Source organism: Mesoplodon densirostris, chromosome 6, assembly GCF_025265405.1.
Source record: "Mesoplodon densirostris isolate mMesDen1 chromosome 6, mMesDen1 primary haplotype, whole genome shotgun sequence".
Classification (NCBI taxonomy): Eukaryota; Metazoa; Chordata; class Mammalia; order Artiodactyla; family Ziphiidae; genus Mesoplodon; species Mesoplodon densirostris.
The window spans coordinates 19,977,420-20,002,215 of NC_082666.1; the positions used below are offsets into that span (position 1 = coordinate 19,977,420).

Sequence of the window (24,796 nt, forward strand, 5' to 3'; positions counted from 1 at the left end):
AGACTGCTCAGACCACCTCGTTCACGGGAAATTTTTAAACTACTTGAAATTCAGCCAAGAAGAGAATAATCATCTCAGATCCCCTGGTATGAGCTTGAATATCAGGCCTGGGCTGCCTGGGCCACTGTGCCATCTTGTTTCCTTCTCACAAGGCTGCCTGGCCTGGCACCTGGACACCCACTGGGGGCGGAAAACCACTCCATCTGCCCTCCCCGCCTTCAGTATGCGAAAGAGTCAGATTCCCTGGGTTGAAATCACAGTTCTGCCACTTTCTAGCTGTGCAACCTGAGGCAGGTGACTTAACCTCTCTGTGCCTTAGTCTCCTTATCTGTAAGATGGGAATTAAGAATAGCACCTACATTACAGGGTAGTGCTGAAGAGTAGCTGAGTCAATGTACGTGACAGTGCCTGGCACACAGTAAGTACTAGTGATTACCTCTAGCTACCGTGCTCAGGGCCAGCCCTGCATAAAACCCTCTGCGGCTCCCCACTGCCCTTGGAACATAGCCCATAGGCTTAGCTGTGGTGTTTGAGGCCCTGCTTGGCTTGACACCTGCTAATTCTTGGTCTTATCCCTCTCTCCTGCCCCTCTGTTGAACCAGTGGGGAATCCCTAAACATGCTGTTTGTTCCTTCTCACCTTAGGGCTTTCCCTCTGCCTGGAACCTGGCATCAGCTCAAGCATCACCCTCTCCTTGAAGCCTTCCCTGGTACCCTGGTCAGGTGAGGTGCCTCCTCCAGGCTCCCAAGCTGCCTGTGTTTCCACCATCCATGTGCTAATGACCCTGTACAGTCTGTTTGACCTACTTGATTGAGCCATGAAGCCAGGCAAGGGTCCTGCCTGTCCTGTTCTCGTGGTATCTACAGAGCCTCCAACAGTGGCTGGCCCACAGCAGGTGCTAAATAAATTGTAGGTGAATGAATGCATGAGCAAACACATGAACGGTCAAAGCATCGGCACCACAGAGCCCCTCTGTTCCTGCTGGATGGCACGGCGTGGTGCTCAGAAATGGGCTGGGAAAGATGGGTGGGGGTCCCACACGGAGAGTCAGGCCGGGGAGGAGGCTGGTGCTGTGAAAGTCACAGATCTCAGGGCTGGGCGGAGGGCAAGGACCAAGAGGGGTCTCTCCAGCAGGTGGCCCCGCCAGTGTCTGCCCCCGGGGGCTGGACCGCACTTACCCGGCGTCCCTTTGCTCCCCTCATGCCCAGCGGGCCTCGAGATCCTGGAGGACCCTGTGGGGAGGAGAAAGAGTCTGGAGAAACCCCCTTTTAGGGAGCAAGTACAACACCGAAGGCTAGGCCTGCAGCCTTAAACAGGCGCTGCTCAGGAGCGGCCACTCCCGAGCCCAGCAGCTCCAGATGCAAGGACTGGGCCTAGTGGGAAGATCTGTCCCCCAGGAGAAGCAGCGGACATGCTGCCACCTTGAGCAGGAGTCAGCGCCTGGGAATCCGGCAGCAGGGAGAAGGCATCCTGGATGGATAAGCCGCTTCCTTCTTTATCTCAAAATCAACAACCGGAAGCTATGAGGACATTCCTGACCAAAATCTCCAACTCCCACTTCCCCTTTTCTCTCTCCATCAGCAAGGAGAATACGGGGTCCCAAGTTCCGTCCCCCACCCTGACCTTGAATATTACCTGCAAGCATCCAGAAGGCTCTGCCCAGGGCAGAAAGAGCCAGGGAGGGTAAGAGGGAGCAGAACCAGACCAGGGCCCTTAAGTGATGGGGGGAGGGGAGCAGGAAGCACGTGTGGAAGGGGGAGGGGAGGAGGGGGAGAAGTCGGGGTTGGGGGAGGCGAAGAGAAGGGAGCAGGGCCTGGCCCCATGGAAGTCGCCCGCCAGGGTTATCTCGGTTTGGTGAAGGAATGACAAGAAGAGACAGGGAGGGAGGGAAAGAAAAAACAGGGCTGGTTTTGTTCTTTGAAATCCCAGCACCTGGCCCAGGGCGGGCCGATGACAGGGATCAAGGGAAGGACTGAAGAGGGCAGAGGGTAGGAAGGGAGAGAAAGAAGGTGAAGAGAGGAAGCAGGCCGCCTCGCTGCCTGGTTTCTCTCCCCAGGTTCCAGCCCCCAGCTACACACGTCAAGCTGCGTCTTAGCCGCATGGCTGGCCAAGGACCCCTCCAACAGCTGCAGGAGCCTCCCAGCTCCGCGGGATTCTCAGACTGGGCGTGCTCCTTTTACAAGAAAAGACGGCCTCATCCCCCCCTCGGAATACCAGGGAGAGGCCCAGCTCAGTTTGGGGCCTCAGGAAAAACTCCTCTTTCTGCTCCCATTTCTCTCTTCCCAATGCCTCAGGGGGCACAGACCTTTCAACTGCTAAAGGGCTGATGTGAGGCGCTGGGTCCCAACCTGATCCCTTGTCAGCAGAGCAAGCAGGGTGTGGACCCGGGCTTGGCCCCCTGAAAAGACAGATCTGACTCCCGGGTGAGGGAGGACATGAAGACTGGGTGAGAATGGACCATTTTATAGAGGGATCTCAGACTGCAGAAGGCATGCAATGCGTCACTGGGAAAGTTCAGGAGCCAAGTCTCAACTCAGAGGCAGTCGAGTGCTTAAAAGAGCACACTGTTCCACCAGAGAACTAGGTTCAAACCCCGACTCTGCCACCTACTAATTCTGTGACCTTTGGCAAGTGACTTAAACTCTTTGGGCCTTAGTTTCATCATCTATAAAATGGGTATAAGAAGAGTCCCTGACTCCTAGAGTTGCTAGGAAGATGAAATGACCTGGAAGGTCCTCAGTAAAGGGTTGCTGTCAGCTCTCTCAAAGGGAGAGGAGGTCAGAAACTGGTGGTCCCGGGACCTGACTGTTCCTCTCCAAATAATGGAGATAATAACCTTGGCTGACCTCAGTGGACTGTAGGAGAACATGGATGTTAAAGTGATTGGAAAAGTGGAAAATGCCAATCAGACGTGAACGGTATCATCAGAAATGTCACTTTCATAGTAACAGTCTTACTAATAATAGTGGTAATTATCATATCTAACAAATAGTGATAGTAATTATTATTGTTACCATTCATTAAGCACTTAGTATATGCAGGTAGTTTGCTAAGCATTACATCCTGCACGGTGTCATTTACTTCTCACGACAATCTCATAATGAAGGTGGTATTATGCTGACTCAGATGGGGAAACTGAGGCTCAGAGATGCTATAAATGTTGCCAACAATCACACAGCTAGTAAAGGGGGAGCTTTCTGGGCCTCCATGCTATCCTGCTTCCCCAGTGGCACTGGGGGCAGCTGGCTGTCTGAGAGGAGACCCAAGAGATCCAAGGGCCCAGCCCCACACTGCAACAGAGGAGGGTCAATGGCAACCTTGGGATCTGAAAACGGCAGCTCACTGTCTGATTTCACTAAGTCGGAGCCAAACCATTGAACAGACGGAAGCACTGAGGAAATGGAATGGGGAGGAGGTTGGACACGGGAGGAAGAAAGCCTAGAGGGAGGCTCAGGGAGGCTGAGATCTAGGGGCACAGCTAGAATTGGACGATAGACCCCTAGCATCCTTGTTCTCTGGCTTTGGCCCTACCCTGGGCACCTAGCACTGTCTGGCACATAGTAGGTGCTCAGTAAAAGTCTGTTAATGAGTGAGAGGACTAGACAGTGAGAATCTCAAGAGCAGGATCTATTTTGTATCATTTTTGCAACTCCAGGACTGAGCATGGGCACAGCACACGGCAGGTGCACAGAAAAGTTTGGGAACTGAGTTGGCCTTCCTTCCCTAAGTGGCTCAGAGAACTGGTGTGGGCGCACTTCCCTTGGATTCAAACCATTGAAGCCTCCCGTTCCCTCCTTCCTCAGACCCCAGGGAGCCCCTCAGTCAGCCTGTGAAGGCGCCTGAGCTCATCACCCTCCAGGCTTGCCCCGGGATCCTGCCTGTGCCGGTCCCCCTCCCACCATACCCTTTCCACCTGCCTGAAGCCCACCCCCCCATCCCCTCGCCCCAGAGTGGGCTCCCCGCCTGGAGCCTCAGCCTTGGCCGAAGTGAGTGCCTTGCCCCAATTCCCTCCGACCTCCATCAGCACAGGTGGAGGGACCAGAAGCTCCATGTGCTCAGGGTGAGAGCCACCCAGCCCCCAACCCTACCTCACCCTTGGGGGAGTAGGAGGGACCCCTGAATCTGGGTGCTCCTGGCCACACCCTCCCCCCAGCCCCCCGCCTCTCCCACCTCCCCGCCTTGGGATCCTCAGGAATATCCCTGGTGCCTCAGTCACCATGAGAAGCCCAGGACCCCTGTATCCTTGGGCCTTCATTTCCCATTTCCTTCCCTGCTTTCTCCATAGCAGCTGTCATTTATTTACTGGCTCCTAAAGGGCAGGGACAGCTTTCTGCCTTGTTGATGGCAGCTCCTGGAGTGGTACATGTGCCACAGTATTTCCTGAGTGAATGAACGAAGCAGTGGAGGTGCCAATGACCATGATACTCCCTTGCAATGACCATCCCTACGTAATGAACATTAGCTGCCTGGTTTCGTTTCACCCATGCAATCACACTATCATGACCATGATTATTTCATCTAGTTTTCCTATGAGCAAAATTTAGGTGCAGAGAAGTTCAATGATCTGCCCTGACAACACAGCCGGGGAGCGGGGGAGCTGCGATTCCCGGTCTGTCTGACTTTGGGACCTGGACTCCTCACCATGACTTGACAGTGGGTTTGAGCTCAGGGAACATGAGGGCTTTGCTTACCGCAGGTCCGGGCTCTCCGGGGCTCCCAACACCACCTGGAGTTCCAGGATGACCCTACCGAGAAAGAGATGAAAAAGAAGGAATCAGCTCCAGAAGGTGCCTCTTCCTTCTGCATTACTGCCTCGGCCGCGGCTCAGCCCCAGCCCAGGGCCTCCTGGAAGGTAAAGGAGCCAGTCGTCGTGAACGCCTTGGGAACGCGGACGCAGGCAGAGGAGAGCAGAGCTGTCACCGCGGCTGTGACAGGAGAGGGCAAGGGGATGCAGACTTGCTCCTTACCATCGACCCCTTGGGTCCGGGCGCGCCTGGGGGTCCCATCATGCCCCGGTCACCCTGTGATGGAGACAGCAATTCAGGGAGGTCACGGCAGTGGGCTGGCTCTATGGGGGGAGAGTGCAGAGGGCACTCCAGAGACTAGACAGGTGCAGGGACTTGTCCAAGGTCTATAGCCACATCACCCAGGGTGGTGACAGGGGGAGGGGGGAGTCCTGGGATTTCAGTCAGCAGAAGCCAAGAACCCCAGCAAGTCCTAGGAGGCCTCAGCATCCACTGCGGTGTGCCACACGGTGGGCTTCCCTTGGGCAGGGATGGTCCAGATCAAGGATGTGCTAAACACGTCATCCCCTTTGATCCTGGCCCACATTAAGTGGTCCTTATTAGGCCTGGCATCCCCTGGGCTGGGCTTGCTAAGGCAGAGATGGCAATATAAGGCATTTCTTTTATTCTCCCCACCCCCTGCTCCGACCCAGATGAGATGCTGGAGAATCAGAGATGCAACTTAGTCTCTCTTGACCAATCCAGACAGATCGGGCAGAGATGGCAGGTGTAGCAGACAGAGCTATGGCCGGAAGGCAGCGGCTCTGGGTTTGGATCCTGGCTCTATTTGTGTGAAGCCCTCTTTCTTGTATCCGCACAGCCAGCAAACATTTCTTGAGCATCTACTATGTGCCTGGCATGATATGCTAGACCCTGAAGACACGATGGTGGGTAGAAACAGACAGACCTTGCTCACACGGAGTGAGAGTGTTACGAGGAGACTGACACAAATCACCAAAACAGATGCAAACTGGGGTAAGTGAAGTGAGGGAGTGGGTCTTGGTGCTAAGGTGTTTCACTAGGGGATTTGACCCCCCGAGTGCAGGGGTGTGGTGGGGAAGGCTTTCCTCAGAATGGTGAAAGATAACTGAGAGTCATCTAGGCAAAGATAGGGGGATGGGAAGAGTGTGCCTGGCCAAGGGAACGGCATGGGTAATGGTTTGCAGGTGAGGAGGGACATGGAACATTCGAGCAACAAAAGAAGGCCAGAGATGGCTTTGATATTGCACTGAAGTTATCAAAGATGTTACCATGGAGGCAACAGGGTGAAGGTTACACAGGACCTTTCTGTGCTATTTTTTGCAACTTCCTGTGAATATTATTACTTCAAAAAAATGTTAAATTTAAAAAAATAAGAGGAAGAAGAGGAGAAAGACAAGGAGGAGGAGGAGAAGGTGACCAGAAGGTCTGGGACACAGGGAATGATAAGAGGGAGGCATGGGATGGGCCTGGAAAGCTAGGTGGGGCCAGATTAGGACCTCAGTCTTTCCAGCTATCCAATGGGAATAATATCAACTCCCGTAGGTCGCCTTTCTGGGGAATCAGATAAGCCTTCCCCTCAAGGGCCCATGGGAAATGGGAAGCCACAAGCTATGGGCTGGGAGCCAACGTGGGGCAAAGTGTGGCCATGGAAACTGAATGTGGTTCAAATCCCAGCTCTGCCACTTCCTATCTGGGTCACCTTGAGCAAGTCACCTCCCCTATTGAAGCCTTGGTTATCTGGTCTGTAAAACAAAGCTGCTGGCATTAACAAGGCAAACTAAAGAACTGGGCTCCTTTTTTGAAAGATGACTCTCTGCCTCCTTCTGTTGCCAGCCCCACGCAGTGCCAGCGCGCAGCTGTGAGCGGCCCAGACCACGTAGATGGCTGTCACACAGACATCTAACTGTGTTTGAGGATGCTGGCAGGAGGGCACGGCGGAAGCCCCAGGGGATGCTGGGACACGGAACAATGGCTCTTTGAGGGTCTGGAAGGCCAGGGAAGCGAGGAGAGGCCAGGGAGGGAGGTCTGACACCCCCAGGGCAACTGGCCCCTTCACCTTTTAAAAATTTCAAAACACAAGCTCTATTTGCCTAGATAGTCCCACCAACACGACTTACCTTTTCTCCCATGATTCCTGGCTCCCCGACCAGACCAATGAATCCCAGAAGTCCCTATAAGAAATGTGTATAAAAGCAAGAGAAAGAAGGAAGCAACGTGAATTCAGAGATGTGCTGAGCTTCCAAGGCAACTCGCCCACATCTCCCTTCCACTGGAGCTTTCTCCCCGTGTCTCCTGCCCCGTGCTCCTCGGTGGCGTGGGGCTGCCACCGAGGAGAGAGTTGCCTCTCTTTGGGCACTGTCCTGACTTCCTGCACTCCACCAGATGGTTCTGATTTTGGAGCCAAGCGGTGGGGCTGCTGCCAGCATCCCTGGGAGAGCCACACATTCTTCCTGCGCCAGAAGCTGGGAGGCAGCCACCTTTGGGGAGGGGGTGGGATAGGGGGTGGGATAGGGGGGCGGGGCAGGGGAAGGTCCTTCAGCGGTGCTGAGAAGGGGCCTGCCTGTGAGAAATCTGTCCCCATCTTTCGGGGCTCTGGGGCTGTTTCAAAGAGAGAAACAAACCTGTTGGCGGGGATAGAAGAAACACCCTAACAGCCCTTGCCAAAAAGACCTGATTGAAATCTGGGAAGTGAAGGCCTTTTTACTGTCTTGTGAAAGGCTTCCTCTCCTTTCTGAAAGCGCGCACACACACACACACACACACACACACACACTGTGGTTCCTGTTGCTCTTTTTAACTCCACTGGGTGATAACTGGTCTCTGTGTTCCAGGATTCTTCTAGGTAGCTGCAGGCCTCGCTGCCGCCAGGAGCAGGTGACTGGCTCTTGCTCAGTGAGGGTGAAGGGCTTAGTTAGAGGTGTAACCCCGGAAGGCAGGCAATTCCCAGCCCAGAGCCCACTGTCTTTGCTAAGGAAAATTCCAGCAGATGGGGGTCTAGTGTGGTTCCGGGGTGCACAAGTGGCTTTGGAAGAGCCCAAGTTTGTAGCTAAGAGTTTCTGGGAGAATTCGGGAAGACTGAGGGATGAGTGGATTTGCCCCATAAAACCTGCTCCCTCGGGGCTTCCCTGGTGGCGCAGTGGTTGAGAATCTGCCTGCCAATGCAGGGGACACGGGTTCGAGCCCTGGTCTGGGAAGAGCCCACATGCCGCGGAGCAATTAGCCCCGTGAGCCACAATTACTGAGCCTGCGCGTCTGGAGCCTGTGCTCCGCCACAAGAGAGGCCGCGATAGTGAGAGGCCTGCGCACTACGATGAAGAGTGGCCCCCACTTGCCACAACTAGAGAAAGCCCTCGCACAGAAACGAAGACCCAACACAGCCATAAATAAATAAATAAATAAATAAATAAATAATTTAAAAAACCCCAAAAAAAACCTGCTCCCTGTCCCCAAGCTGTATCCAGAAACAAATGAGACCTTGAACCTGATCAGAAACAGATCCGAAGTTGTACACTCAGGCAGTGAAGCTGGCCCACTTGCCAGGCAGCTAGAGTGAAGAAAAAGCATCCAGTTCCAAAGGGTCAGCTCTGCGGGGCTCAGAGACAGTTTTAAAGTAGCAGCTCAGACCAGGACTGTGTGTCTCTCGTGGCTGCAGCCTAGGATTCAAGTCTGGTCTGTGTGGCTCCAAAGCCCATATGCACCTGTCAGTCACTCCAACACGTGTGGCCATGAGCAGGGCACACATCTGCCTGGCACTCCAACACCATCACCCTACATGGGGGCCTAGCTCCCTGAGTTCACAGACCCTTCAGGGTTGAAGTATGAGGTGAGAGGGGTGAGGTTCAAGGTATGCGATCATGGCTAATAAGTCACAGAAAATAACCAAGTATCCCTCCCTTCCTATTCTAATTTGTTTTAAAAGGGCACGGGGTTAAGACAGAGGCCTGAGCTCCCCACAAGGGAGCAGTCAGACATTTAGAGAATGCCGAGTAAAGGGAATAAAAACTGCTCTGTTAAGAGGCCCCTGCCCAACTGGCCCAGAGAAACAGAAATTTCATAGCTACTTTAAATTTATGAGTTGTTGGGTCCTGGAAGGCAGGCAGGTCATAAACTTCAATGAAGAAGCCAAACGGGATCCTAATGAATAAGGGCCATAGAGCCCATTCCCCGCCCCCATCCCAGGACACCCTGTCCCCACTGGGGCACTGTCCCGGAACATCCTGGCACCCTGTCCCGCGGGTGGAGCTGAGGCTGGTCCAGGGAAGCTCGCCCCTGAGGCCCAGGGCTTCCACCTGGGGGGGCTGGTGGAGAAGCAGCAGTGACAGCTGTGGGCACAGGAGGGCATGCGGGGGGGTAACAGTGTCACCTCCAGTGGGCATGGCACAGACGGGGTCTGAGTCCCTGGTTTGGGGGAGGAGGCTGGCCCGGTCCTCATGCAGTCCACAGATAAAGGCCTATTGTCGACTCTGGGGGTTTTCCTCCCTCCCTCCCTGCTCTCATATGACTCTCCGCTGGGTGCTGAGGATGCAGCTGGGAACAAGACAGTCGTGGGTCCTCTGCTGGACTAGACATCTCAGGGTTAGGTGTTTAGAGGCCTGGTCTCCCCCCCCCCGGACAGAGCTTCTTAAAGGCAACGCTCATGCCTTGTAATTATCTTTGTGCACCCAGCACCTGGGACAGGGCCCGGCAGGCTGGCTGCACTCTAAGTAGCTATTGGAAAACTGCAAGAGCTCAGGTCAAGGGTTTTCTAGACTCTTTGGGGCAGGTCATGGGAATCCAGCAGGCCTGAGTGTCATCTTGGGCTCTGATGGTTATGTGACCGCCTGGGAGATCTCGGGCAAATTACTTAACTTCTCAGAGCCTTGGTTTCCTCATTTGCAAAACGGGGCCAATACCACCGACAGTCATAGGGTTGCTGGAGGAAGTGCCGGGGATGGTACGGAAAGTGTTTGGTACAGAGCCTGGCACCTAACAGGTACCCGATAAATGCAGCAGACACTGTGGTTATAAGGAGGTCCTTATACTCCTTCCTGGGGATCCTCTGATTCTGCCATGAACAGGAAATGCCTGCTCCTTCCCACCTCGGGAGGGGGCCAAGGGAACAGCAGGCATGGCACCCCGCATGCCTAATGGCAGCCACTGGGCTCCTGCCTCAGGGCTCAGACAGGTCTCTCTTTCCTGCTCAGCCAGCCGGGCAGCTAGCTGAGGGCTCTGCTGAACAAGTGAGCCCGGGGCTGCCCAGGCCAGGTTGCCACTCCTCCTGCCCCAGCTTTGCCACCACCTTACTTGGTCATCTAAGTCAAGCCCATTCTCCTCCATGAATCCCAGCCTGCCAACATGGACCAGGATACAGGGGTTCTTCACCTAGGGTCCCTGTAAGGCTCCACGGATGGATTTCGGAAGGTGGGGGGCGGGGGTGGTCCATAAACTTGAATGGGAAAAATTACAACTTTTATTTTCACCAACCTAGTTGAAATTTAGCAAATATGAGTGCAGGCAACAAACCCACAGCACCTGTAATGGTCACAGATATTTACATGTCACATTACGATCACTGCTGCAGAGAGTTCAAAATGTATCAATAAGGCTTGTCACCACTTCAAAATTGAGGTCATGACTGGACCTGCCGTTAGATCTCGTTATTTAATGCAAGAATAAAGAAACAGATCTTTGAGGAGATCACATTTTAACGTACTGTCACATTTGTATTTCAATATAATCGATTTCCTTTGTAGTCCTTTGTTTTGTATTTTATGCATTTTAAAGTTCTCTGTTCTGAGAAGGGGTCCATGGCCTTCACCAGCCTGCCAAAGGGGTCCAAGGCACAAAAAAGGTTAAGACCCCAGGATAGAGTGATTTCTAAGGACTCTTTGTGTCCTGCCATCTTAGGATTCCGAGTATCTATTTCCCGAGGGCCCTACCATGAGCATAACTATGAAATTAAATTTGCTGAATGTATTGCCTGTTTTTTTCCAATGAGGAAATACATCCAGGCCACAGCCGCCCTTCCAAACTCCCAGGCTTCCCACAGCATACACTCGAATAACACTGGAAAGGTTTCAAAAATCCAGTCCTCCCCCTGCTTTAGTTCCTTTCTTCCCCCCAACAGATGTTGCAGGCCTGGTGAGGAAGCTCATCATGCGTGTGACTCTCACGCCATTGATGGTGTTCCTCGGTGGAGACAAATTCTTCTGGGTCCCCAGCATCATTGCTCCTTCCAGCCTGAGGCAGCTCCTCACAGGGTTCAGAAAGTGGGGTCCTCCTTTAAAGGAGCGGAGGAGACTGCTACCTTCCAACTCAGCCTACAAGCCCAGAGGTGAAGCTTTCAGGAGGCACGGGGCTGCAGAGGTGGGGACTGAGGCCGGCCATCCACCCAGCAGCCTCCAGCACCGAGGGCGCTGGACCTCCTTCTCAGTGACCACTTGTCACCTCCTCTCCTCTTCAGACCCTGACCTGACTTCCCAACGATCCAGACCCACTGGTTTGAATTTCATCTTCGTTATAATGTAGGGATGCCTGGACCAAGAGTCCCTGGCAAGTGGCTCTGCTTCTCTGGTCTTCAGCTTCCCCGTTAAATGGATCACGAACAGCGACCGTGAAGGGCTCTTCCACTTTTCACGTTCTGGGAGCAAAGTCACGTAATGCCTTTGGGCGAATGCCCCCAGAACATCTGCAGAATCAGGCCGTGGGGCGTGGCCGCTGTGACTGAGATTCATGGCTTTCTCATTCAGTGACCTCACCTCCCTCAGAGCCAGAATTTGTCCGTGTCAATGAAAGGGGAAGATGAGCGAACCTACCTCTCCAGCTGGGATGGGGATGAATGAGGTGCGTGTGTGTGCTTCCCACAGTGTAAGCGCTCAGTAAAGGGAGCCGATATGCTCCAAGACAGGGGTGACTCACCTGCTCACCCACGGGCCCCGGCCGTCCAGGATCGCCTGGTTCTCCCTGCAGAGAAACAGAGGAGGGTCACTTGGCATGGGTGACAGGAGTCTAGGCCTCCTGGGGGACACCCCAGTTGACTGGCCTTAGTCCCCACCAGTGGGGATGGACCAGGAAACTCAACTCCAGAGTCTGGCCTTGGAGACTCCAAACAAGTGGCAGGGTCAAGGGATACTGGGACAGAACCTCTGGCCCCAGGGATGACCCCAGTCACCATTCCCTCGGAGTGGCCCTGGGCAGATTACTTGGCACGAGATCTGGATCTCATTTGGGCCCTTCATCAACCCATTTTGTGGAGATAGAAACGGAAGCTCAGAGAGGTGAAGCGACCTTCTGGAGGTCACACAGTGAGCTGGAAGCAGGGCTAGAATTGGACCTTTGGTTTGACTGATGGAAATCCCCATTCCTACTGCACCAGGCTGCCCCACTGCAGCATGCGCAGGGAACTGGGGAGTCAGGGCGCCTGAGTACTGGACCTAACCCACCAGAGCTCTGCCACCAGCTCCCAAGTGACTTTGGTGGGTCTCGTCTCTGCTCTGGGCTCGGCATCCCCAGCTACAAATAAGGAAAATCAGACTCATTTGTCTCCGAGGCTATTTCCAGCTCTCATACCAGGTGGCCATTCGCAGCCTCGTCTGTCTGCTGGGACGGCTCCTGCTTCTTCTGCAGCCATAGCCACACGGGTGAGCAGACCCACGGGATAAATCCACCCAGGCTATGTCACTGCTCCCACTACAGAAAGACAGCTGGTGTCTGAGGGAGAAAGGCCGACACCTCAGAGGGCAGGACGTGAGCTTGGACCAGCCAGGAGTTTGGTTTACAAATGGATGTGGCGCATCGTGATCCTGGCGCGAGCCTCAGCCTCCACCCCAACTCCTCCCACAGACCTCACACTTGGGACCCCCGGAGGGGCCAGACAGACACAGACAGGGGCCATTTCCCCTGAGGGGAGGGGACGTGGACAGCCTGGGTCCCCCAGCTCTGCCCTCACTCTCTGTGCGCTTGCCCAGCTGTAAGCTTGGCCCAGTGATCCCTGCCCAGGACGGCTGGGGAAATCCAGCCTTCAAAGGGAGTGCCTGGAAAGGCATGAAGCTGCCCATGTGTTGAGGCTCATACTCTCCTACTGGGGCCAGTTCTTTTCTGATAACTTAAAAAAAAACTGTTAATAAATGAAATGCATGTTTATGGTACATGATGGGGAAAATACAGAAGCCCAGAGAAGAATATGGCAATCTCCTGTAATCCCACCACCCAGAGATAACCCCGGTCCACATTCCAGCCTTTGCTCTGAGCCTTCGGGAACAAGTGTAACCAGCCCCTGCCACAGGCTCATCCTGCACTCTTCCACTATGTGACCTGCTTCCTACACCCCCCGCCATCGCACCCCCACAATCCACAGGCAATTTCCCGTCTTGTAAAGTCTTCCAGCACGCCATCTTTGGTGGCTGCATTGTACCCCATTACTTGAACGCTGCCCCACTGGGAGACACTGAGGTTCTATCCATTTTTTCCTCTCTGTTAGCCATACATACTTTGTGATAAACGGGGACCATTTCCTCCCTTTTTCACAACAGGCCAGGGATTCAGGGGTCATCCTAGGGCCTCACAGGTTGGCTCCCCTCTCTCCTCTCTTCCCAAGGCGTTCTCTCCTCCCTGCCCAGTCACTTCCAGGTCCCCTCACCTTCAAGCCATCCGGGCCAGGCCTTCCAGGAAACCCCTTTCTGCCGGGTTGACCCTGCAACAGGGAGAGGTAAGTGAGAGAAGCCAGGAGGGGCCAGGGATGCAGAGCCCCTAGGTCTCTAGGCTGTCAACTGTCCTTGGGGATGCAGGGAGGGTCTACAGCTGTGTGACCTTGGGAAGTCCCCCTTCCCCGGCTGGTCTTGTTTGCTAATGGGGATGATGAAACCTGCTTTCAAGGAGTGAGGAAAAGGAAGGGACTGGAACAGAAGATAAAGGACACAGGGGGAATGGAGAGTTTACACTAGTGGTCCTCAAAGTGTGGTCCGGGGCCCTCTGGGGGTCCCTGAGACCCTTTCACTGGAGATTTCACAGGAGGTCAAAACTATTTTCATGAGAATATTAAGCTGTCATTTGCCCGTGTCACTCATTTTCATGAATGTAAGTGGAGTTTTCCAGAGGCTACACGACACGTGGTATCATCCACAGATGGAACGCAGAGGCAGACTGGAGAATCCAGCTGACTCCTATTAAGCCAGACGTTAAAGAGATTTGCAAAATATGTAAAACAATGCCACTCTTTTCATTAGATGATTTTGCTTTGGAAAATATAACTATTTTTAAAAAAAAACTATTATTTTTATTAACATGAAACAGGTTTGTAATTAATTTTGAATGAATTGATCCAAAGTTTCTCAGTTTTAAGTACTCATATCGATGTAACCCACACAAAGAAAAGCATTTTGGGTCCTCAATCTCTTTTTTTTTTTTTTTTTTTTTTGCGGCACGCGGGCCTCTCACTGCTGTGGCCTCTCCCATTGTGGGGCACAGGCTCCAGACACGCAGGCTCAGCGGCCATGGCTCACGGGCCCAGCCGCTCCGCGGCATGTGGGATCTTCCCGGACCGGGGCACGAACCCGTGTCCCCTGCATCGGCAGGCGGACTCTCAACCACCGTGCCACCAGGGAAGCCCCTCAATCATTTTTTTTTTTTTTTTTTTTTTTTGCGGTACGCGGGCCTCTCACTGTTGTGGCCTCTCCCGTTGCGGAGCACAGGCTCCGGACGCGCAGGCTCAGCGGCCATGGCTCACAGGCCCAGCCGCTCCGCGGCATGTGGGATCTTCCCAGACTGGGGCACGAACCCATGTCCCCTGCATCGGCAGGCAGACTCTCAACCACCGCGCCACCAGGGAAGCCCCTCAATCATTTTTAAGAACGTAAAGAGGTCCTGAGACCAAAAAAATCCACAAACTGCCAATTTATGCAATCGCGACTGAAGGTGGGGCGGGACATCCACCTTCTTTCTGGAAGGCCACTTGCAGCAGTGGAGAGAATGCAGAGTCAGTTTCCAGGCAGGGCATCCTCGCTTCCTGGCTATGAGATACTGGGCTAAGCCCTTCGCTGTTTGAGCCGTGAGGGCCTTGAATGAAACTAAGAAAGGCACTGTCTCTCTCACAGGAGAATCAAATGAACGGAAATGGATGCGCAAAGCACCAGCACACAGTAGGTGCACAAGAACAGTTTCCTGCCCCTTGTCTCTCTCCTCTGGGGTCTGTCCTAGCTCCATCCCTGGGGGGGCCCAAGGCCCTGACTGACAACTTCTCTCCAGAGCACCACCCAGATGTTGCCCACCTGCACACAGCTGGCTCAGCACTGACAAATCCCACCTCCCCCGAGCCAGCAACACTCACCTCCAAGCCAGGGGCCCCCGGTGGCCCCATGGGTCCCTCATCTCCCTAGAGTCGGGAGACACGAGAGAGGAACAAAAAGGAGAAAGTTAACCCAGGGGTTGCCTTGGAGCACTTGACCTGTTAGGAGGGGAAGGGGTGGGCACAGGAGAGTTCTCCTGGACCTAGAAGTGGTGCACCTGGGCCCCCTGCCTAGCCCCACCCAGGGCAGAGGCCTAGAGGCCAGGCCACATGGGGGCTTCTGTGTGAATGGGGCTCCAGGTGCCCTGTGAATGTGGCTAGCAGGCTGGTGGTAGTGCTGCGCAGGAGCGGCAAACCCTATCATATGCTGTGGGAGTACAGCCCAGACGGCAGCTCAAAGATACGGGCTCTATTCTGAGCTCTGCCATTTATTCAGTGAAAGAACTTACCCTCACTGTGCCTCAGTTTCCCCACCTGTAAAAGGGTGCAGGGCAGAGAGGATCATCCTAAACTCTGGTGAGTAGCCTAAGTTGAGTTCCCGGAGGAGAGCCACGATGTCTCATTCTTTTTTGAAGCCATGCCCCCGACATCACTCAGGATGAGTGTGCCCGGGGTCTAGTGGGTGTGTGGTGCATGAAGGCTGGGAGGCGGGCACAAGAGAGGGAAGAGGCGGAGGACCGAATGAATGTATGAGTGGACAGATGAGTCAATGAAGACATGAGCAAGCGGCAGGCATATGAGTGGTAACGTGGGAACGTGAGTGTAGACGGAAGCACGGGGCTGGTGCTGTCTTTCCCTCCCACCCTCCTTCCTGCTTTCCGCTCGTGGAGATGCCTCAGGCCCTCCCACAGGCTCAGGCAGCCTCCAGACTGGCCCGTCTGGTATACCAGACCCGGAACCAGCCTGAGAAGGGACCCATGTCAGCCAGATGCCTGCCTGTGGTCGTGGTGAGTCTGGGCCTCCTGCACCCTCACCCAGGGCTGTGTGTCATGGGGGACCTGAGGCCTGAGGCCAAGGTGTGCAGTGGAGGGTCTCGTGCACAGGAAAACCTGGGACCAGCCCGTGAGGCATCCAACGGCCCTACATCTGATGCTCCAGCAAGCCCAGAGGACTTGTCAATCCCCTTCATCATGAATGGGTCAATAAGCACATCTTCACCCTGCCACTTACTGGCTGCACAAGTCTTGTCATTCTCTGGGGAGGCCGGAGGCAGCCCCCAGGAGCCCAGAAGTTATAGGGTCTATGCCATGGGCTTTGGGTTCAGCAGACCTGGGTTGGAATCCTAATGCTGCCTGCCACTAACCATGGGACCCGACGTAGTGTCTTTATTCCCCTGAGATTCAGGAGCTCACGTGAGCTGACGATTCCTTCCCTCCCATATCAATACCCCAATAAACTGTGCTGCTGTGAGCCGAAGCAGTGGCGGTGGCTCTGAGAGAGAAAACCCCAGGGCAATGGGGTTGCGTGGTGGGAGTGACCCGCCAGTCAGGTCGGGGCAGAGAAGGACCCTGGAAAGGTCACGGGGCAGGGCTGTAAAGGGTGAGCTGGAGGGCAAGCCTGAGGTGGCCCTGGGCCCTGTGTCTCCTGACTGAGGGGCCCTGGCCCTCATCTAAGGCCTCCAGGACCCAGGAGAGAGCAGGCTGGGAGCTGGGAGGGATGGGCAGGGGGCAGGGCCAGACGGTCTCACCTCTGGCCCCAGCTGCCCACGGGGTCCCGGCAGGCCTCGAGCTCCAGGCTTACCCTGGTGAGAAGGGAACAAAAAGGGGTCTCAGAGGCAGCACCTCCATCTCCATCACAGGCTGGTAAGACTCCTGCTGGCTTGGAAGCAGGCCCATGGTTTCCACAGAGTTGTCATTCTCATCAACTGGAGCTCCCCTGGGCAGGGACTCACCTTCATGCCTTCTGGGCCGTTGTCCCCAGGGGGGCCAATGTCTCCAGGAAATCCCTGAACGGAAGCAGAGGGCAGAAGTCACCCAGAGGGACTATGAAGGGAAATGCTAAGACCACAGGTCTTAGAGGGGGACCGACCTGGTTTTCCATCTCATCCTGCAGGGGATGTGATGCTGGGCAGTCAGTTATCACAGTTCTAAAACAAAGAATCAGCCCCTACACTTCAGAGAGGTGCTGAGAAAATTAAGGAAGACAAGGCAGGAAGGTCTCAGCACAGGAACAAGCACATACAAGTTCGTCTAATCCAGACTTTCCCGAGTCCTAAGCCTGGGGCAGCCAGGGCCTCAGAGCCAGCCATCCTCTGCTCTGAGAAGTGCCGTCCTTTACTGCAGGGATCCTCTATGTTCTGGGTTTGTTGTGACTTTGAAAGGCTCAAAAAGGACTGATCTAGGGCTTCCCTGGTGGCGCGGTGGTTGAGAGTCTGCCTGCCGATGCAGGGGACACGGGTTCGTGCCCAGGTCCGGGAAGATCCCACATGCCGCGGAGCGGCTGGGCCCGTGAGCCATGGCCGCTGGGCCTGCGCGTCCGGAGCCTGTGCTCCGCAACGGGAGAGGCCACAACAGTGAGAGGCCCGCGTACCACAAAAAAAAAAAAAAAAAAAAGGACTGATCTAGTAAATCTCAGCTCATATCGGAAGCTGAAATTCCCACTGAGATGTACTAGATGGATGACTGTACAATGGAAGCTTCTTCCTGACGCGGAGCAGAATCTCCTCCCTTCCTCAACAGAAAAGGCCTGTCCTCCTCTGTCCCTTCTAGTCAGGGGCCCAGGGCCCCTCAAGTCTGGCTTTCTCCAACTGCCCAGCTTCCAATGCTGGTGATCACTAGGACACCCATGCTTCTCTGGCTGTGAACTGACCAGCACAGGCCAGTATAAGAACATCCCCTTCCTTGTTCTAGGTGTAATACCTCTGTTAATTCAGTCTAGAACCCCATTTGCTTTCAGGGCAGACCCACTACTCCCTCAGTTTTCTGCCAGCCAGAAACCAAAGCCTTCTTATATGAATCCCTGAGATCAGACTGCTCCCCCACTTCGCCTTGGTAAGTGGCTTTTTCCCCTTCCTCTTTTGGGCTTTTGGTAACTCCCATTAAGTTCCAGTTCAAGCATTCTCTCACTCTTCTCATTAGCAAAGGCAAGAATGGTCCTGAATTTGGAGCTAACACACATGGAGCTAAAGCCCCATGTCTTTTTCTTCAAATTGAAAGACTCAAAGTCCCATTCTGCTCCGACTCACTGTGTGACCCTGGACAGGTTTCTAAGCCTCTCTGGGCCTCACCTTCCTCACCTCTAAAATGGCGACCATAAAATCATCTAACAGGGCTGTTCCGAGGCTTAAAGAGAGTAAGGTGAGTGCAGCGCTTAGTTCAGTATTTGGCACCTGGTAAGCACTCCATAAAAATCTGCATTCCAAAGGGTTTTGGGTCCTGTGTCCTGGGAAAACAAAACAAGTCTGCCTGGGGTGGGCCTGTCTCCAGGGAGAACTTGAAGGTCAGGATCCTGATCAAATTCTAGCCCTCACACAGCTCGCACCCACTGATGAGTGCAAGAGCTAATTCACACGGGGGCTAGGGAGCTGGAGCTGCACCCACGGTCGGCGGCTGAAAAGAGGCAAAGAGCCGTGAAAGCGCTGACATGCTCGTCAGCTTCTGTCTTCAGCTGCGCTGAGCCATCTTCTGGATACTGAGTCTGCCAATCCAAACAGAACACAAAGATGGGGGAGGAAGACCCCACCCCCGTCTGTCCAGGGCCCCAGGAGGGAGCCAAAGAGCAAATAAAGACCTTCTTTGCTACAAGTAGCAGAGTGACCCTGAGGAGGTCACTCCCCCGCTCTGTGACTCAGTTCCCTCATCTGTAAACAGTGGTAGCAGTATCTCCCTCACCGGGTGTGGCGACCATTCGACCAGTTCTCATCCCGAAGAGACGACGCAGCCTCCTGGCATGAGGAGGTGCCTAATACATGTGCAGCAGCAGGCTTTCCACCCGCACTGGCCAGACTGCCGGGAAACCCGGACTCTCAGAGAAGTCCTTTTCCACAGTGACCAGGGGCAGGAACCAGGTCCATGGAAGAGAGGCCAAGTCCATTCGTCTAAAGATAGGACTGTGTCATGGCCAAAGTCAACAGAATGGAAAGCAGAACTTGTAGCTTTCAGGAAACACTCTCTCATCCATCCGGGCGATACCAGGAGTGATCTCTGGAAGGATCTGGAGAACCCGGCAGAACTAGACTTCTGTCTCGGAGACCTTACGAATGTGCAAGGCCCCAGGCCGGGGAGGTGTGTAGAGGTGGGGTGCGGCTAGGGCTGACCTAGACCCCCTGAGACAGACAGTAGCCCTAGCACCGTCCACCCTGCTCTCCAGAGCTGGTCCCCGTACTGGGGTTTGGGGTGGGGTGGGGGGAGAGCAAAAGGGGCTCGACTAGCTGCCTCGCTCCTTTGTTCATAAATGCCAGCTGATGAACTTTTTTTTTTTTTTTCTTTTTTTGCGGTACGCGGGCCTCTCACTGCCGCGGCCTCTCCCGTTGCGGAGCACAGGCTCCGGACGCACAGGCTCAGGGGCCATGGCGCACGGGCCCAGCCGCTCCGCGGCACGTGGGATCTTCCCAGACCGGGGCACGAACCTGTGTCCCCTGCATCGGCAGGCGGACTCTCAACCACTTCACCACCAGGGAAGCCCGATGAACGTTTAACATACCTGTGCTCGTTATCACATGTATCAGAATCTCTCAGGTTCTACTGACTCAGCTAGAGTTGTTATGTTAATTGCTTTATCCATCCTTCACTATTTCTCCTTCTCCATCAAACACCAGAATTTTACACTTGTCCCCTGCTCCCCATCCCTGTGAGCCATGAGCCCTGCACTTCTGCAGGGTGGCTGTGGGCAGTTAGAAAAGTTCCAGGGCTCGGAGGGGTTGGATGCCTCCATCCTCAGGGTAGAGAATGTGGGGAGCTCCCGTGAAGGGTCGAGGTAGTAGAGCTCAGAGGGTTTTCCTGATGTTTGTTTCTGGAAACTGTGAAGGCGGCTATGAAGCTGGGGAGGCTGTCTGAGGCCAGCTTCTGGGCCACTGCCTTTGAGAGCCTCTAGGGAAGCCCGGAGGCACAGAAGCAGAAAAGGAATTTCTATGCTCAGCCCCATATCTCATCTGCTGTGTGACCTCAGGCAAGTCTCTCCCTGTCTCTGAGCCTTGGTTTCCCAAGCACAACACCCAGTCCCAGTAGTAGCCAGACACAGAGAAATAGGGTATTGCATACCTCGGGTCCAGGGGGCCCAGGAAACCCAACGGATCCTTTGTCTCCAACTTTGCCCTATGGAAGAGAAGAGATTGTGGAGGAGGCAGGGTTAAGTGAGGGTCTACCTTCCCTGGATCTCCTGTATTAGCCCCCCTGGCTGGGGGTGGTTGGAAAACTCAGGAGAATAGGAGTGAAATCTGCCTAGGTAACTGCAAGGAGCTACGCTTCAAACCCCATCTCCTACACTTGCTAGCCACAGGATCCAGGGCAAGTCACTTCACCTTGGAACCTCACTTTCCCCATCTGTAAAATGGGAGCAATCAGTCTCTAACTCCTGGGGTTGTTGGCAGACTTCAGAGAGGTATAGCACAGGAAGGATCTGATGCACAGTAACATTCAATAAATAAACAGACACCCACTGCTATTATTAATAATGTTACTATGATTTACAAGACATTGGGAGCCCTGATTCTCACCAGAGGTCTGCCAGTGACTGATACCTATCTATGACGCTGGGTGTACTCCTGCCCCTCTGGGCCTCAGTGTCCTCATTTGTAAAATGGGTGAATCTCCATTTCTGGTCTGCTCTATTCGCCTCCCAGAGCTGCTGCGAGAGGAAAGGAGATCCTGGATGTGAAAGCATCTCTGGCCACATTCCATGACCATTTGGAGAGTGTGAGGTTGGGGACCTCAGAGCAGAAGGTACTTACCACAGGCCCTGGCTTCCCCCGTGCGCCTGGGAACCCTGGTAATCCCTGGCTCCCCTGAAAAAGATGCAGAGCAAACTGTGGTTAGTAAGGACCGGAAATGGCCAGATGAACGGCGCTTGGTCATTCTTGCCGGCCTGAGGCTTGGAGAACATCCACTTTTAGGGGGGAGGATGAGCTCCCCAGTCCTTTTCCCTGCTTGCAAGTTCCAGCTTGGCAGCCCTATAGGCTGGGACCCGGGGATGCAAAGGTGAAACAGCAGCTCCTGTCCTCACCAGGTCATCCTGGAACCCGGGACCCTGGGCCTCCAAGCAAGCACTGAAGCGCCCTTGATGCCCGGGGAAGTCTGGAGCCTGGGGCCCAGCTGGAGAGGCAGCCAGGCCTGCGTGGCTCGCAACCCAGAGACACTGAGGCTGGGTCAGGACAGGCCAGCCAGGAGGGAGGGGAGAGGAAGAGGGAGAGCTGGCCAACATCTGGGTCTCGTTGACTGGCTGGGTGAGGTCCAGATGTGGCCACATGGTGCCGGACACAGGCAAAGAGGAGCCGGCCTCGGCAGGCTGCCTGGGTTCCTCAGTCAGTCAGGCCAGCTACTCACTCAGACGTGTCTTAAATGTTCACCACTCCATGCAGTACCCTAAGCTGAGCTCCTCCAGGCCAGCCGGGGGCCCTATCCTTGGGAACCTGCTATCTGGCAGGGGGCTGAGCACAAATCCCCACCAACCAGGGGAGAAATGTGCTACTGCAGGTGATGGGCAGGGAATGAGAATGGCAGAGAAGGGAATGGTCACTTCCTGAGCAGGTAGAGAAAATGGCATCCACGCGGGGTTCTGCGGCCGGGCTGGGCCATGCCCAGGCGGGGCGGAGGGTGTGCCCGGCTAGGCAGCAGTGTGTGCAAACTTGAGGTGCAGCGGGCAGGTCAGTGGGGCTGGAGCACAGGGCTAGAAGGGCAAGGGGCAGGAAAGTGTCAGAGTGTCCTGTGCACTGGGGGGTCCGGGTGCCGGGGCAAGGAGCCAGGACACCACTCTGGGAGCAGTAGGGAGCCATGGATGGGCTGTGAGCACAGAGCAGAGCTGGGCCCTCAGAACAGTTTTGTGGCGGTGAGGAAGACAGACTGGGAGGGAAGAGGCTGGGGCCTGGGAATAAGTCAGGAGGCCATTGTGAAGTCCAGGGAAGAGACAATGAGAGGGTAGACGGACGATGGAGAAGACAGGACTGTGTGAAAGGAAGCCATCCTACAGGCAGGTCCTGGCCCTTGACGGGCCCTGGGAAGGAAGCCAGAGCCAGAGAAGGGCAGGGCAGGGGGCAGGGGGCGAACCTGCTGAAATTACCTTGTCTCCTTGGAATCCGGTATCTCCTGACACACCCGGAACCCCTTGTTCACCCTAAATACACACCAGCAAAGAAGGTTACGATGGAGACCACGGTGGGTTCTGGAATTCTCCCCGACATCCAGACCCACTGGGAGGGTACAGCTCTGCTGAGGCTGTTTCCAAAGTCGATCTGCCCAGCAGCAGCCTTGTTACAGAAAAGGGCAGCTCCCAGCCCTGCCCTGCCCCGGGTAGGGAAGGTAGGCCCTGGGGGGACAAAGCCAGCTTATGTGCAGGTCTGCCTGGGGTTGCTCACGTGGCTGAACATTCCACTAACAGAAACTAAACTGCCCAATGTCACGTGGCCTTGTCAGGAGAACAGACACTTGAGGGTCAAAGGAGCTGTGCCTTGATCTTTCAGCCTCCTCATCATCAACTGATGTCACACAGAGGAGCGTGCAGCCTGGACAGTGGCCCTGCGCCACTGAGTGCTTGCATCTGTTGTTTGATATTTTTCACCACCAGGCTGTGAGCTGTCATTTCGTCCTTCTGTGGGAGTTTCTATGCCAGCAATCTGCTTCGGTCTACTGTTAATTAGCTGCTTTTAATCAGCTATAGCATGAGAAACCGGAGCACCTGGTTAGTTAAGACTATGTGTAAACAGCGAGTAAACTGGTCTCGAGTTAGGTCTGGGTGTTTCTTTTCTAAGATGACACACTGCATGGGCTTGGTGACACTGATCCTGGCTGTCGGAGGCCTCTTCTAGTCCCTCCCTGTATTCAGCCACATCCTGGTAAATGAGCTGTCGCAGAACCAGATTGGGAGATGTTTCTCCTTGGAGCTGGAACCGTCTCACACAGCCCTCATCATTTCCAGCTTTCCATGTTGGTACATTGGCCCCAGGACTCAGAAAACATTCACAGCCCTGGGAGCAGTTGGAGGAATGGGGAGAAAAACCCAGGAAGAATGGAGAATCTTAGAGAACTCATGTTGTGCAGCTAAGGCCATGATCCAGCAGAACTTCCTTGGTAGAACCAAAGCCAGAATTTTTTTTAAATAAAAAACAAGTTTAACTTACTTTGGTTTTTCCAGTTTGGAAAATCTTGTACAATATCCCAGAATTTTAGGAACCAAGGAACATTTTTTTTTTAATGTCCAAAGGAGCAGTAAGATGGTTTAAAAAAAAAAGTTTCAAAGGCACCTAAGAAATCAGGACAATGGATTTGGAGAAAGCTGGGCCTGGCGCAGGAGTCTGGGTTCCAGAATGTGCTGCCATGGTGGGAGACGGAGCCAGGTTGTTGTAAGTGGGACTGAGGCCAGGCTGGGTCATGGACAATCTGGGATTCTGGGCAGGAGGACCATGGAACATGAAGGGGTGGCTCCATCACCCCAGGGGAGGGCCAGGGGGTAGGGTGGGAGTGAAGAGGGGCTGATCAGAACCCTGCCCCCCAAAATATTAAGACCCTGCCCCAGCCAAAGGGGCAGAAAAGAGATTTCTTTTGCTTTTCTTATTTTTCTTTTTTTTCAACGCTTAAGACTTATTTGATTTTCCTGAGATCTACGAACAGGAAAATAATTTTCTCCTCTTTTCTTTTTTTTTCCAGTGCTTTCACCTCTCTCAATGTCCCAGGCACCACCAGTCAGCAAGCCAGCCGAGTTCTATGTAACACACTGATTGCCATGTTCCTGAAGAAACAGTGAGCTGGAGGCCAGCTCTGCAAAGGGCCTATAAAAAGCTCCCTGCCTACACTCCGATTTCCCCCACTTCCTTCCCCTCCTCCATGACTTCAACATTTCCAGAGGGCTGATGACTCACACCGCAGGGTAAACAGGTAGCTGTGGGGAGGCCCCACCTCCAACAGAAAGCCCCTGCATCTCCAGAGGGAGGGCCGTGCCTTGGAAGAGGGGGCTTAGCAAAGGCAGCAGGGCAGAGCCAGGGGGCAGAGCTGAGTCGGCCAGGCAGAGGGAGCTGCAGCTGGAGGCTTGGGCGTGACGGGAGGAGATGGGAAAGGGGGAAACAGATGAGAAGACTGGGCTGAGCTCGGCACGGCCAGGTACCTAGGGGTGGGAGTGGGTGAGACAATCTGGGGTGCCCATTTCTGCCTAGCAGCTCTAACTTTCTGAATCCAGGGTCTGGGCTGGCTCCAACAGATCACTGAGTTTCCTTCGATGCATCTCTTCTCCTCTTTGGGTCTGCTTCCCTGCTGTGAAATGTAGGCACCGGAGGAGGTGACCTCTAAGGGCCTCACTGGCTCTGCCCTTCCGACCTCAGTCTTGCTTCGTGGTGGAGGTCTCTGTCGGCAGTGCCTGGGTTCAAATCCTGACACTACTTACCAGCTGTCTGTGCTCGGCAAGCTTCCTATCTCACAGAGGGGTGGAGGATGCCCGGGCTAAGCCCCGCAAAGCACTCAGAGCGGGCTCAGCGCCGGTACCTGTACCTGTACCTGTACCTGTTCCTCGGATTTAGGAGGAGAAGAGTCATCTGAAGACAGGTGCAGAGGCAGCCTGGCCCCGGTAGCAGCTGAGCAGCTCTTATTGACTCAGGTATGGAACCTGGGATGTTGCCAGAAGCTCTCCC

The 24,796-nt window shown here is 54.4% G+C and overlaps 1 protein-coding gene across 5 annotated transcripts in view; it reads right to left on the reverse strand.

The window, feature by feature from the left end:
• The window catches only part of COL27A1 (collagen type XXVII alpha 1 chain), a 145,116-nt gene that overhangs the window by 48,664 nt on the left and 71,656 nt on the right, over window positions 1–24,796 (reverse strand). For 4 of the 5 annotated variants that reach the window (XR_009532751.1, XR_009532752.1, XM_060100661.1 and 1 more), the window contains exons 17-28: window positions 22,240–22,293; window positions 20,915–20,968; window positions 20,226–20,279; window positions 16,919–16,972; window positions 16,715–16,768; window positions 15,070–15,114; window positions 13,384–13,437; window positions 11,664–11,708; window positions 6,884–6,937; window positions 4,968–5,021; window positions 4,692–4,745; window positions 1,179–1,232 (exon numbers count right to left, since the gene is read on the reverse strand). Coding sequence is in view for 3 of the 5 variants with exons in the window: in XM_060100661.1 (XP_059956644.1) it covers window positions 1,179–1,232; window positions 4,692–4,745; window positions 4,968–5,021; window positions 6,884–6,937; window positions 11,664–11,708; window positions 13,384–13,437; window positions 15,070–15,114; window positions 16,715–16,768; window positions 16,919–16,972; window positions 20,226–20,279; window positions 20,915–20,968; window positions 22,240–22,293 (630 nt within the window). In the remaining 2 variants the exon portion in view is untranslated. The remainder of the gene's footprint in view (window positions 1–1,178; window positions 1,233–4,691; window positions 4,746–4,967; window positions 5,022–6,883; window positions 6,938–11,663; window positions 11,709–13,383; window positions 13,438–15,069; window positions 15,115–16,714; window positions 16,769–16,918; window positions 16,973–20,225; window positions 20,280–20,914; window positions 20,969–22,239; window positions 22,294–24,796) is intronic. The other variant, XM_060100662.1, reaches the window with a different exon arrangement.